The 14,823-nt window shown below is 35.0% G+C and overlaps 1 protein-coding gene and 1 long non-coding RNA gene across 2 annotated transcripts; both read left to right on the top strand.

Annotated features, from left to right (window-relative positions):
- Positions 1–203: 203 nt before the first annotated feature.
- LOC133809937 (probable protein S-acyltransferase 4) lies at positions 204–4,017 on the top strand. The gene is made up of 5 exons (XM_062245986.1): positions 204–215; positions 377–467; positions 638–770; positions 2,522–2,729; positions 3,583–4,017. The coding sequence occupies exons 1-5, from the start codon at positions 204–206 to the stop codon at positions 3,973–3,975; spliced, it is 837 nt and encodes a 278-aa protein (XP_062101970.1). The 3' UTR covers positions 3,976–4,017.
- Positions 4,018–8,565: 4,548 nt separating this feature from the next.
- Positions 8,566–11,709, top strand: LOC133821834 (uncharacterized). The gene is made up of 3 exons (XR_009887769.1): positions 8,566–9,448; positions 9,730–9,844; positions 11,633–11,709. It is a non-coding gene; the product is annotated as an uncharacterized LOC133821834 (long non-coding RNA).
- Positions 11,710–14,823: the final 3,114 nt, after the last annotated feature.

Here is a 14,823-nt window from a genome sequence, read left to right as displayed (position 1 = left end):
GTAGCTAGGCCTGATGAATCCCAAATCCAGAAGTTCCTGTAGCTGTATCTTCCATTCCTTCAACTCTGCTGGTGCCATCCTATATGGTGCTCTCGATACTGGTTATGTCCCTGCACTACAAGAAAAACCCCTTTTCACAACACATGGTTATAAGACTATTGAAAAAGTATTATAAAAGCTAGGTAAAAAAAATAGAACATAAAATGCGCTACAGTGTAAAATTGGCGGGTTAGTGAATTTATTTAGAGGGAAACTAAAAACATATATCTTTATTTTTTTCCTACTTCTTTCTCGTGTTCTCCTCTATCTCACCCAAATCACTCTTCCTCTGATAGCTTCTCTCATTTTTATCATGTTCATTTTCTCTTACATCTAGATTCTAATTAGTGTAGAGCTCAGCAAACGTGGCAGCGACAAAGAAGCAGTAGTTGAGAAGAAAGCTCCAAACCCCAATGGTGAAGAAGACTGTTGGAGTTGTAGGAACCGAGTCTTTTTAGAGACCCATTTGTAAATGCTTCTCTTTTGAAGAAATCTGTGAGGGCACCGATGGTTTCAGCTTAGGTTAGCTTCTTCTTCTTCTTGCCATTTTTGTTCTGTTCTTTTGGATTATAATGGTGTTTTGTGATGTGGGTATCAGATAATTTGGTTGGAAAAGGAGGCTACGTAGAAGTATATAAAGGAGTTTTGAGAAATGGAGACGAAATAGCTGTGAAAAGGCCAACAAGCAGCGGACCGATCACCTTGAGATTCCAAGCTACAACCAGTTTATGGTACACTTATTGGGTTCGCTCTACCAATGCCATACCCAAAGTCTGGAAGTCTGGGGCTGCTTATGAGGCCATGGCTAAACTCATCACTAAATAAATTTAAATCCATATATGGATATTACATGTAGCTACTCAGCTGGAGTTTTGGAGTTCTGATAACTTTTTGGAGGTGGGATTTTGAGTTTTGTTGAAGGGTTTTTCTTCTTTTTGGGGTTATGGATTTCGTGGAGGAGGAAGAAGACATGGGATTTTGATTTAAAACAAAAAATTCAGGGGTGAGAACTGTAAAAAAAATCAGAATCCGGGTTCTTCTTTATGGCCACCTCTCAGGAGAAAGAGAAACCCAATAAGGTCTATCAAGTTTGGAAGGTAAGCAATGTAAGTTTTTCCTTCTCTTTTCTTATCCCTCTCAGGTGGGTTTTCTTTCTTTCTTTTATTTATTTATTTGTTTGGTTTCCTATAACTTGTCTTTACAAGTGATTTGATTGGTTATGAGCTCCAATTTTTTTTTTTTGGATTTTTGTTTTTTGGTTTGGAAAGTGGTTGTTGTTCTGGTTGTTTTTTGTAACCTTTGATTATGTTTATATGATCAGCTTTAGTGGAAAAACTGCTGAAAAGTACTCTGAATAATGCAGCTGTTTAGTTAGCCTTACTAATTTGATTAAAGCAAAAAACATAGGTGGATTATTATTATTGCATAGTTTGTGGTTTCTCATACTTGGTTTATTCTGGAGTTCAGGAAAGGAACAGACTTTTTGGTCATCATTTTGCTATACTACAGTTCTTAATGATCTGATCTTCTGTGAGATTGAGTTATTTTTATATGTATACATCAATGGAGGAGAGAAACAAAATACAATTTTAATTTTCATGATTTCGACCTGAATATAGAGAAATCTTAGATAGTTTTACATTGCTTGTTGAGTGGATTACCTTGTACTCAGTACTGTTCTTGGCATGATGGCCAATATAGTCAAATAATAGTGATTGAGGATAGAACAAATTTTACATTTTTAAAATTATTGAATCCAAAATTTGACAAAATTAATTATTTTCATAGGTGGTAAGATCCAATTATGTAAGTAATTAATGCATAGTAAATGTCCCTTATTGACGTAATCACTCATCGTAATTGTTCATGGGTTAAAACTAAGATTGAAACACTCGGGGTATCTGCAAAAGGGATCGGGGACTCTAATGATCAAGTTCGTGACGATTCTCTCTACAATTCAACAAAGTATTAATGTAAAAATGAATCAAAGGTTCACATGTTATACTTCTACTATTTATAGGAAAAATCTAACTAACTAACTATGAAGAGAAAAACTTAAACAGTTAAACTGTTGGTCCACATCATCAGTATGATAAGCTAGTTATTTCTCTTCTTAGTTGGACGTTTTACGTTTGATGAGAACCAGTTTCTACTTCTGCCACAGTGCAAATATGGAACCTTAGTAGTTCAGAATTTTTGTTGTTTCTTAGTATTGATGAAACGATGCGTTTTGTTCCTTCTTCATTAAACAAAAAATGCTTAGAAAGGAATCTTTGATGACCCAAATTTTTGGGTCTTACAAAAATCATCACAATTAATTAAGTTCTTAGTCATTTTTAGAGTTCGTTTTTCTTTGTTACATATAGTTGGCCATTGGTTTGAGTTGCTATCTTTGTGAATTTTATCAAGCATAAAGTTAATTGAGAATGGGTATGGAGCTAACATTGACATGATAGTTATTTTCCTACTTTCATTAATACAGCTTTCTTTGTTCTTGCCAGAAATTTTTCTGTGGTGGGCGATTCATTTTTGGCCCCGATGCAGCGCCCGTGCTTCTATCTATATTTCTTATAGCTGGGCCTGCAATTGCCTTTTGTGTAAAGGTTTTTTATGAAATAGATCACATGAGGTACTGCTATAAAAGTAACTGGAATCTCGTATTGGTCGTTGGCGCAATTCTTACTCTTTTGGTAAGTATTTTATTTCTTCTTTCTAGCATTGATATCTTCTAAGAGGAAAGATTTCTGGGCAAGTATAATGTTTTTTTTAATATATTTCTTTTCAATCACACTCTACATCTTGTGATTATACTTTGCCACTATGGCAATCTTTTTCCTAGGCTGTTTTCCAATTTCTTTTACCATTTGAAAAATTCTTTCAGTTATTTGTTCCACAATTCTTCTCACGTATAACTGAGTTAAAAAAATCATTTGATCAACTTTATAGAAAGTATCACTATAAATTTGAAATCTGTTAGCTATAGTATAGAAAAATTACTTTCTATAATTAATAGTATAGTAATGTAATTTGTAATATAAATTAAATGTTTTCTATTAAAAAATATTATCACTTTAAGCATATTTCTTTTGGCACAATAGGTCCAGTTTCGATCTTGAACTAACTCACTCTACTTAATAGGGTGAAGTCTATTTGGTAATTTTTTTAATAGCCAGTAGTATCTTAAGTTTACATGGACAAATAATAGTCTATAATAGGACTTAATTGCTAGGATCTTAAGTTTACCTTTTTCGGAGTTGTATATTGGATTGGAGTACTAGGAATTTTTAAAAGCGTTATGACATAGGTAAGGCAAGTTTAGCTTTTGAAAATTGACTCAATGATAAGAGTGGGCAGTGTAATTTCCTCTTAATTATGATTCATTTTCTTCTGAATGTAATAAACTTGGGATAAGTTTCTGTAATAAGTTGCTTTATGTGTGTCTTTTTCTTTGAATGAACCTAATTGTGAGAGAGTACATGGAGCTCTTTGTGTTTGTTTATATTGTTTACTTTGACATAATTTAACAAATGGGCAAATCTGCAGGACTTGACATTTCTCTTCCTAACATCTAGTAGAGATCTAGGTATTGTTCCTAGAAATACAAGGCCTCTTGAACCAGATGAAGCTGATGTTCCTACACCGTCCATGGAGTGGGTTAATGGAAGGACTCCACATTTGAAACTACCTCGAACAAAAGATGTTCTTGTGAATGGTCACACAATAAAAGTGAAGTACTGCGACACTTGTTTGCTGTATCGCCCTCCCCGTGCTTCTCATTGTTCCATTTGCAACAACTGTGTTATGAGATTTGATCATCATTGTCCCTGGGTCGGTCAATGCATTGGAATAGTAAGTTATTGTACCTGTTTTCTCCTCCTTCCACACACGCACCAATTTGAATTTAGGTTATGTTCTGTTCAATATTTGTTCTCCTAATATCTAGTCCAAAGATTAACCTTAAATATTATGAATTATCAACTTCCCTCAAAAATCATCCTTGGAAAATGTCAATGGAATAAGAATATTTTCAAATCAAAGTTGGGCAGATTATGAAATAGACAGAAAGGGCAATACTGTTATTCTTGTTATTCTTTCTGGTTGACACTTATTGGTGTTTTAATTAGCCAAAGTATTTTGTGAAATAGTGGCTTTGTGTCTTTTGTAATATCAGTGAGCACACTTCTCGTCTTCATTTTCATGTCACCTGCCAGTATTCATGTACATTAGAAGAACTTGTAGAGTTGTTACAAATTATTAGAATATTATAATCAATGTTTGTTTTTTTGTTCAATTATTATCGGAATTTACTCTGTTATGGTGTATTGATTCTTTTGTCATGAATTGATTATGGTGCAACGTAACTATCGGTTCTTCTTCGCATTCATTTCAACTTCAACGATCCTCTGCATTTATGTGTTCACATTTTCTTGGATTCACATAATTAGGAGACAGGACAAATTCTTGGAAGCTATGAAGGTTGATTATCTATCAGATTTTCTAATAGCATACTGCTTTATAGCTGTCTGGTTCATTGGTGGTCTTACAGCTTTCCATCTCTACCTCATATGTACAAACCAAACTACTTATGAGAACTTTCGATATTGATATGACAAGAAGGAGAACCCATATAACAAGGGAGAAAGAATCCTCTGGTGGGAATTTGAGAATAGATGGTGAAGATGGAGATGATGTGCAAGTGCAACATTCTCCTGCAAGAGAAAGAGTATGAGACTCTCTTGATAGTGCCATGGTTATTGATGGAGCATTGGAGAGAAACGATAATAGAAGTCACTCTCATCGAACAGTGGTTACTCATAATCAAGCTTAGAGGTATTTATTTTTGCCTTTTCTTTTAAAGGTGATTCTACATTTCATAACTCGTATGGTATGAACGATCAATTTTATTTTCCTTTTGCAACAAACAGGTTCTGCTATATATAGCAGTGTTTGGTGTCGAAAGAAATAATCCATAGCTATCTAGTATCAGGGATATATACCAAACTATTAAACCATTTGAGTGTTGTTCCAATAAGGGAGCATCATGAACACTTGAACAAACTTCTCATTTAGACACTACTACTGTTATGTCCTCTTCATAAATAAGGTAATCATTCCAATGTTGTAAATCTTCCATAAATAAGGTAATCAAGATCCTTATAAGGTTTACTCATGCATAGCAAACCATTGATTTGATATCCGAATAATCACCCTAGGGGATCAATAGTACATGCTAAGGCAGTTTTCCAAAAAAATATAACTCTAGATATAATTAAGATTTAGTTTTGTACGTATATGTGAGCAATTTTAAGAGTATTTTTTTTACAATTAAAATGAGAGATGAATAAAATATATTATTGTTATTATCTTGGCATTTAATATACATCATAATTTTTTTTTCCTTGATAGGCCAGGCTGAATTGAATTTATAGAAAGCATCATTGCATTCGAAAACTGTTATCACAAAAGTTTTTTTTTTTATTTTTCTTTTTAAGAACAAGCAAAGGGCAAGAAAATTTATTGGCTATATTTATTTGAACCTTTCAACTTTCTTTTATTTATGTTTAATTACTTTCAAGCTTCACCATTGCTCATATCAAATATATTTTTGTAACGCCCCAACTCCTGGGACCGTTACGGTGTGCCTTGTAAACAGTGTTAAATTCGCTAGTCGAGTCATTTGGCCAAAATCGTGAACTAAGTATGATTAGCGGTTTAGGGATTAAAACTTTGGCTAGGATGTAACGTTTCACTAGAACGTTTAATATATACATTGGGATCCCGAAAATATAAATTTCAGAGTTTATTACAGAAAATATTTACAACAGACCGTTCTAAGCGGCAAAACAGGGTTCAACCCTAGTTCCACTTTAAACCTCGGTCGCGGCGGTCGAGCAGCTGCATATGTACACATCATCACCTAAGCTCTTCAACTCAAGGATGGTCCAGCTTCCTCTTGCCTTTACCTGCACCACATAGCACCCGTGAGCCGAAGCCCAGCAAGAAAACACAACACTATACATAAGCATTATCAAATGATTATCATTATAATCACATGGAGCATAAAGCTTCCAAACCAATGAGTGAACATCGCGTGATCCAAGAGGGAGAGTGGCTGCTAGGTAAGCCATTAGCCACCAAGCACTTATTTCATTCATCGACCCTCGAGGTCGGTTTGGCATTAATGCTCTTTGAGTCATTCAATGCTGATGGTAGATTAGATCTAATCTCCGTTGGCTTGCGTGAACCACGCTAAGACCGTTCTGACTAATAAGTCAGCGCTATGTGACCAGTGTCCAGTATCACTGCCGAACTTGACTAATAAGTCACAGCTTCACAGCTGATACTAACACCTTTGCCAATTCTGACTGGCGAGTCAGGGCAACGTGACCAGTGCCTAGTACCACTGCCGAACCTGACTAGTGAGTCACAGCTTCACAGTTGATACTAGCCCCTTTGCCAAATCTGACTAATTAGTCAGTACCATGCACAAGTAAGCAATGCTATCAATATGTATCATATGCCAGTTATCCAAGAATAGGGCATTCGGCATGCTTACTAAACAGTTTCTAGCATAATCATGATCATGCACAAACTCAGAGACTCAAGCTCTAGCCAATCTCATATTCATCATTCATGGCATGCCCTAACACATGTTTCTCGTGCATCACATGCATCACACTTAATCATCCAGCATGCCTCAATAATAATCATATGCAAATGGGCAAGATTGCCAAGCATTCATTATGCTATCAATGTTTACATTTAAACATCCAACATGCATCAAGAACAGCCATGCATGCCATATTCAATAACCAACCAACATGCATCATAATAGCCATGCATGTCATGCTCAATAATCAACCAACATGCATCCATAATAGCCATGCATGTCACATATACACAGGGTGCAGTTTTCTTACCTTGGGTTCGAGCGAGAATTAATAAAAGAAACGACCTTTGAGAACGATCATCTTTTAGTCCTTTAGCGGTCACCTAGTCATAACCAAACATAAGGTAACATCAATAAAAATGATCAACTTAAGTTCCCAAATCAAAATCTAGCCTCCGGGACATTAATCCCCACTTAACTGGGTGCTAGGTTCAACCCCGAGGCCTATGGCTTGAATCCCCAAGCTAAAATCCCCATTCTGGCAAAAATGACCTTAAGGGCCGCAGCCCTCCTTGGCCATGCCGCGGCCCGCCCCTCAGACAGAGGCGCCCAAACCCAGCTTACTCCAAGGGCCGCGGCTCTCCCTGGCCATGCCGCGGCGCAACCCCCAGTTCAGCCAAAATGACAACTCGTACACCAGATTTCTCCCCTGCATTTTCCCTTAGAACCATCCCCTCAAACTTTTCTCAAATCACCTCCAAACACACAATTAAACCCCTAAACATCACCCATAATTTCCCCTCATCAAAACCCAACCTAAGCTTCAATTAAAACCTCCTCAAATCCATACCTCCATCAAGAAACCAAAAGCTGAAAACTAGAATTTAAAAACAAGCACACCAGTAAATTCACAACTGGAACTCACCTCAAACACAGTTTTGAATCCCCTTTAATGATTGAAACAAGTCCCCTAGCTGCCACCTTTGATTTCCTAGCTCAAAACCTCATGATGGCCTCAAGAACACCAAAGAAGGATGAAGGGAAGGTAGTGTACGGGAAGGAAAGAGGATAACCTCTGTTTTTGTTCTGTCCTTCTACAACCCTCCTATGTTGTATATATCCAAAACCCAAAATGACCAAAATACCCTTAAGCCAACAAAAGCCTCTAAACCATTTCAAGGGTAAAATTGGTACTTTCCGCCTATCCCGTTAATCATAATTAACGCTTCCCAATTCCCACTAATCTCCATATTCTCAAATACCAATAAATCACATCCCATTACCCTTTAATTCCCGGTAATGCTCTAATCATTAAGTTCACCCCGAGACTCACCCCGAGCCCCGAACTTAAACCCGTTATGACTAGACCGAACACTTACATCTCATGATTGTCTCATGTCGAAAAGCTCGAACCAATCCACCCTATAATGTGGTTATATTAATTAATCTCAACTATGCACCCAAAATATACAATTACGCCCACAGTGGCCAAATTACCAAAATGCCCCTGCATTTAGAATATGAGCCCATATGCATGCATTCACCATCATATAATAATATAATTCACATAAACATGCATATAATCATTAAATATCATAATAAATCAATTATGGCCCTCTCGGCCTCCTGATCAAGGTCCTAAACCTTATTAGGAAATTTGGGGCATTACAATTTTATTGGGAATGTAGTCAGCTACTATAGTACCCAATGAACAATATTGAAAAACGAAAAGTCGTGTGCATATAATTAATATGTATTAGCCGCTTCGTTATCCAATCAAAATTTCATATAGTGATTATATATATATACATATAACTCATAAGTTCCGAGCTCACCAAAAAATAAAAAAACACAGCAATGGCAAGTACTGGTTCAAAAGTTATCACACTCAAGCTTCTGATCGATTCTAAGTGAAAAAGGATCCTATTTGCTGAAGCAGGAAAGGACTTCATAGATTTCCTCTTCTCTCTTCTATCCATGCCAGTTGGTACTGTAATAAGGCTTATGTCCACCAAGGTCATGGTGGGTACCTTAGGCAAACTCTACCAAAGCTTAGAAAATCTAAGCGAAACTTACATGCGGTCTAATGTGAACAAGGATACCCTTCTCAAACCCCAGTCTTTTGTCCAAGGTGGCTCTGCGACTCTTTTTGCCTTGACCGATAATGACACCTTGAGGTGCATACACGGATCCTTGTATTGCTATATGAATTGAGGGCAACTTAATTTGCTTATTGGTATAGCACTTTACAGCATCTTTTTCTTAGTTATAAATCTGATTTTTTAAACATACTGCTGCTTGAAGTATATTTTAAGGAATATTTTATTCATTATTGCAGCAGTTTCTCTGGCTCCTTTCCTTGTTGCACTTGTTCATAGTTGTTATGAATGAATGGTTTAAAATATTTATTATACTTACAACTGCATGACAAGACACTGCAGTAGTCTATTACTCTAATATTAGAAAGTAATTAGTTGGTGTAAAGCTTTTACTGCATCCTAGAATTTTAAACACCAGATGATTTATCTGCTAATTTCTGTCCTTGTAGGGAAGGTTCTTGAGCTTTATTTTGAGATGTTGTCCATATGTATAATAACTAAGGAAAAATTGAATGTTTTGTCAATCAAGTGTTATACTTTTAAAGGGTCGATGTTTGCATTAAGCTATCATCTATGGTGTACATGAATTTATTGGTTAAATATAAATTCTTTTGTTAGCTTGTCAGAAATTCAGAATGCATGTGGCATAATGGATGTTCCTATAGAAATGCTTAGCGCAATTGATCCAAAGAATAAAGAGGTACTTATTTGACCAGAATTTTTTTTAGATTTGCTTTGTTAAATTTCCTTTTCAAACAGATCTTTTTTTTCCTTTCAGAATGTTGTAGTTGTTGCCTAAAGTTCTGTTCAATTTAATCTACCTAATTAAGAGAAGTGTCTGTTATAGTTAGGAGTAATTTATAATTCTCTAGCTTGTAATTCAGTGTTGGCAATTTGTCAAACAAATTTTCGTGCAAACTGGAAATATATTTAATAATTTAATATTATTTTTTGCAATCTTTTGTTTCTTATGATTTACAGGGCCTTAGACAAGAGGTTATTGCTGATTTGGTGGAACAGTACCGAACATATAAGCAGAGAGTGGTACACCTTGTTAACTCCACCTTGGAAGGCTTCAAACTTCTTTGCTCCATAGGTATGTTGCATGATTATATCATTATAGCAGCTTGTGCATATTTTACAATTTTCTTGCATAGCACCTGTTTGATGAAAGTCCCAAGTTTTATCATATAATCTTAATATTAGACTCCAAAATCTAAAGGTTTGAGACATGTTTAAGCTCCTTTAGAAGAGTTCCAAGTTTTGTGTGATGATCTTAATGCTATATTTGAGACAAGTTTATGCATCTTTTAAAGTGTCAATCGAAATATTATATATTAATTATATATAATTAAGGTCACCTCTCCACTAGGCAAAGACATTTATACAAGCATTACTTGAATATAAACTATGTAATTAACCACCATCATTTGTGTGGGGTCCAATGTTGTGGAAACTAATATTCTAACAAGTTTGCCCATATTTTTCTTTTTTTTTTTTTTCTGTTTACAATGTTTCATCCAAATTACTTAAAGTTATTTTTGTATCATTTAATTTACAAGAAACAGTTACAATAGGTTCTGGCTTTGTATTTAATTTCCTTTAGTCCTTAATGCATGCTTTTTTAAAGATATATTGATTAATTTCTTGTTCGATCTGTAATAAAGGCAAAAGCTTTTGTCGAAAGTGTTTGCATGGTTTTCTTTTTCTGTATATGTTTAGTTGTTAAATATTTATTTTATTCTTTTGAATGTAATATAATATATAGCAGTGTCTTTATCTGATGAGATATTTTATTTTTTGGGAGTACATCAAATAAGTGTGGTAACTTAATATGACAAAAGTATGTGTGGACCTCTCTCCTGTTTTTTATTTCTAATTGTCTCAACATGTTAAGAACTTTTTATTTCTAGTGGAGAAACTTTTTATTACTTTTTTAGTTTTTTGTTCTCTTTTGTTTTGGTGATCATTATTCTTTTAGTTCATACCATTGTGCTCTGTGTAATTCTTTGATGACAATTATTTCTTTATCAATCTAGGCAGTTGACAGATTGGAACGGTTGGTTTTGGAGTAAGAAAAGCAATATCTATTTGGATTAAGATAACAACTTTCAAATGCACATGACACATGGGCAACGTTTCTTCATATTGGTTCTTCTTACGGAATATAGGGTGATAAATTAGTTAGTTTTGATAGATTTTCATTTGATTTCATTGATGTGGCTCTTACTTTTCATGCAGTCTTCTTATGGTTTCGTTGACTACTTCGATTGCAGATTAACTGCTTTTGCTATTATAACTCAGGCATCTGTAAGTACTTGGTCCTTATGTGAAGAGGAGGGTAGAGGTAAAGAAAGACGAAAGGCTCTCTTGGAGAAGGAAGAATGTAAATGGAAGGAGATAGAAGCTTCACTCATATCATATATTCCTAATGCTGGAAGCAGGGAAGCAGTAGCCATGGCGGCTGTTGTTCGTGCAGTAGGAGGTGATTCTGTTCTTGATGTTTCTAGCATTGCTCGCAGGATATGTTCAACTCAGTTAGCTCGTTGAGCCCTTCAGGTTTGTTTATTATTATCACATATAAAAGTGTTTAAGCTGTGTAAGACACTTGAGACTCTGTAATTAGTAAGTTATACATCAGCCTCTCTAGCATGTTATTGCTTAAATTTTCATGTTTTAAATCAAACAAGGTGTGGTTGCATTAAAGCTCATTATTTCTTTCTCAAATCCACATACTGTCCAATGGGGTTTGAATCTTAATTATCCATCTCAATACTGACTTGAACAAATAAGCTCCAACATTTTTTTTGGCCCTAAGAGCATGATAATCTCCACTTTTACCTTTGTTTTTAAGTTGCTGAAATATTGTTAAGAAAAATTCCAGGTGTGTGCTTTTGTTCTTACTTGGACTATGTGACAATTGGAAGATGTTTCGGATAGAAAAGCAAAGGTTTGAATTCAGTTTTCTTATGCTATTTTTTTGGCATGCATGTTAACTATCTTTTGGTTGAGACAATTTATTCTTTAAAAACAAAATTTGAGCAGAAACATTATGTTATTTTAACCATTGCAATTATACCAACTTAATTTACACTTTTAAGCAACAGACTTCCAGCTCAGATGCACCAAGAAATCACACCAAACATTAAAAAGAAAGAAAGAAAATACAACTTAAAGTTGCTTCAAATTTTACGATAAATATATAATTGAAAAAGTCTTTGACTATAGTATTAATCCTTCTAAATTTGTAGGAAATATAGGTTCAGATATAGTTAGTAGATTAGTGTGGTTAATTTCCTGTTAATCACTTCTTGGCTTCCAGCTCCTTTTTCCCTCTCTTTGTATCTTTGTACTATTTAGCTATAAATAATAAAGTCCCATATCTCTGGTACATTTACAGAGATCATTTTATCCAATTCATTTTCTATTAAGTACTCTTATGTGTGTGTGATGGCAGCGATCACACAGGGGGGCCTATTTGGAAGTATGAAATGTTATTATTTAATCACAAAGGAATGTTGATGATACCATGTAGTACAGTGTGATGGTGCTCCTTCCTATGATGATACCATGTAGTACAGTGTGATGGTGCTCCTTCCTATGATGATACCATCTAGATAATAACCACCATTGATTACTAAGGCATGCCAAAGGCTTTCGTCATATTTTTTTGGCCTTTGTAATTTTCAGAGATTACCCCCAAAACAGAAGCTTCTGTTCTCCTTTTTTTTTACCCTAACAGAGGTGAAAATCAATTTAGCAGAGGTGAAAATCAATTTATTTTTATAGAAGCTAGAAGCTTCTATCTAGAATCCATTCTTTTTTGTTTTTCCTCTTCAAGTGTATGGTTGCTTAGTACTTTGTTTCTAATACTAAGAGTCTAAGACCTCTACTTTTTGTCTTCAATACACTCCTGCAATAGATATTTGGAGCATAGGATGTCTTTGCTGAAATGCTTACAGGAAAACCACTCTACACCAAAAAGGGCATAGGACAACACTAAAGCAAGGCCCTAGGTAGGCTTGTTTTGGGTTGGTTGGGGAGGCTTGCATTTCCTCCATCTGGAACCCTTATGGTGCTTCAAGCAAGGCCTTTCTTTTGCTGTGAGTATGTTATGTTATTTATGTCAATATTTTCTGTTTTGTCTATGTTGCAGCTGGAAGACAGTACCCTTAATTTGATATTGGATATTCTTTGCAAACCACTCTAATTAGAGTGGTTTATAAATTCTTTTGTAACTCAAATCTCCCAAACTTTTAACATGTTGTCTCAGTAATTAAGCACCTGAACCAGAGATGTCTTTAGGGTGAAATTGAGGCCCCTTTAACCTGAAAATGTTAATGTTTGTTTACTGTAATATGTATCTATTCACTGTGTGATAGCAATATTTTTAATTTTGAAGTATGTTCACCTGGTATTGCTTGCTTAGGTCTTCTATTGTATACAGTTTTATTATTTGATTCATATTTTTTAATTTTTTTAAGCATATACCTTACCTTTTATCTGCTATTATAGGAGAAAAATGTCTCTTTCTCCATCAATTGGAGGAGAAAATGATACTTAATTTTGAAGGCTTTGTGTTGGGCAGCTGTAAAATATTTTGTGCTGAAAGTAGTAACTTTTCAATATGTTGTATATTTAAGACTACTTGAATACTTAAAGAACATTTTGTTGTTGATGACAGTGTTGAATGTTTTAAACTAATTTGTGGATTGTTAATACAATGTTGAATGTTTTTACTTTTTGTTATTTGAAAATCAAGTTCATTTGATGATGCTAGTATATATTAGAAAGCTAATTTTAATTATATAAAAAAATTAAAATATAATAGAATAAATTAGTGTTATATAAATGAATATATAATGAGAATTTAAACTTATCTAAATATTAAAATAATATGAAAATTGTGTTATAATATCTATTACAATAACACTTTTTATGTAAAGAATTTTGTTATGAAAATTTCATTATATAACACAAAAAATGTGTTATACTAAAGTGTAGTATAACACAAAAAATGTGTTATACTAAATTGTAGTATAACACAAATTTATAAGTATTGAAATGTGTTATATAATCGACTATAAATAATATAATTAAACACTTATCTATTTATTAAAATAACACAGAAAGTGTGTTATCGTTGACAGTATAATAACACATCTGTATAAGAATGATAAAGTGTTATGTAAAGTACCCTGACCTACAATAACATAGTCGGTCTTAACACATAAAAAAGTGTTATGGTATGTTTTGAAAACACATTTTTGGTGTTATTAAAAGCATTTTTTCTTGTAGTGCTGGTGTTAACTCAATAACAAACTGAATCTCCCTGTGCGGCGGCAATCCTGGTAGATCCTCAGGAAATACATCCAAGAACTCACAAACCAATCTAGTCTCTCCCGGCCCTGCTGGCAAAACCCTGGTAGTGTCCACCACACTAGCCAGAAAACCTATACATCCTCCCTGTAACAAGTATATAGCTCTCAGTGCTGATATCGTGGGTACGCAGGGTCCACATACCGCACCCACGAAAATGAAAGGATCCTCGCCCTCAGGCTCAAAAGCCACCATCTTCTTCCTGCAGTCAATAGTAGCCCCATACCTGACTAGCCAATCCATCCCTAAAATCATGTCAAAATCCTCCATGTCTAGCTCAATCAAGTCTACTGAAAGCTCCCTACTATCAACCATCACTGGTAGTGCTCTAATCCACCTCCTAGAAACTACCAGTTCCCTAGTAGGCAATAAAGTCCCAAACTCTGCAGTATGATACTCACTAGGTCTACACAATCTATAAATCACCTTACTAGAAACAAATGAATGTGTAGCACCAGAGTCAATCAATACAGTAAAAGGAGAGCCAACGCTAGAAAGCTGACCTGTCAACACCGAGGGACTAGCCTCAGCCTCTGCTTGTGTCAAAGTGACACTGGAGCTGGAGTCAAGCTGTCCACCTTTCCTGCTTCCCCTTTCTTCACTGTTGGGAAATCCTTCTTGAGGTGCCCCACTACTCCACACACATAGCAGGCCTTTGCCCGACACTCATCCTGATGGCGTCTTCTGCACCTCGGG

The sequence above is a fragment of the Humulus lupulus genome, chromosome 1 (assembly GCF_963169125.1).
Source record: "Humulus lupulus chromosome 1, drHumLupu1.1, whole genome shotgun sequence".
NCBI lineage: Eukaryota > Viridiplantae > Streptophyta > Magnoliopsida > Rosales > Cannabaceae > Humulus > Humulus lupulus.
Note: the sequence above shows the minus strand (reverse complement) of the source record. Positions and strands in the feature narration are given on the sequence as shown.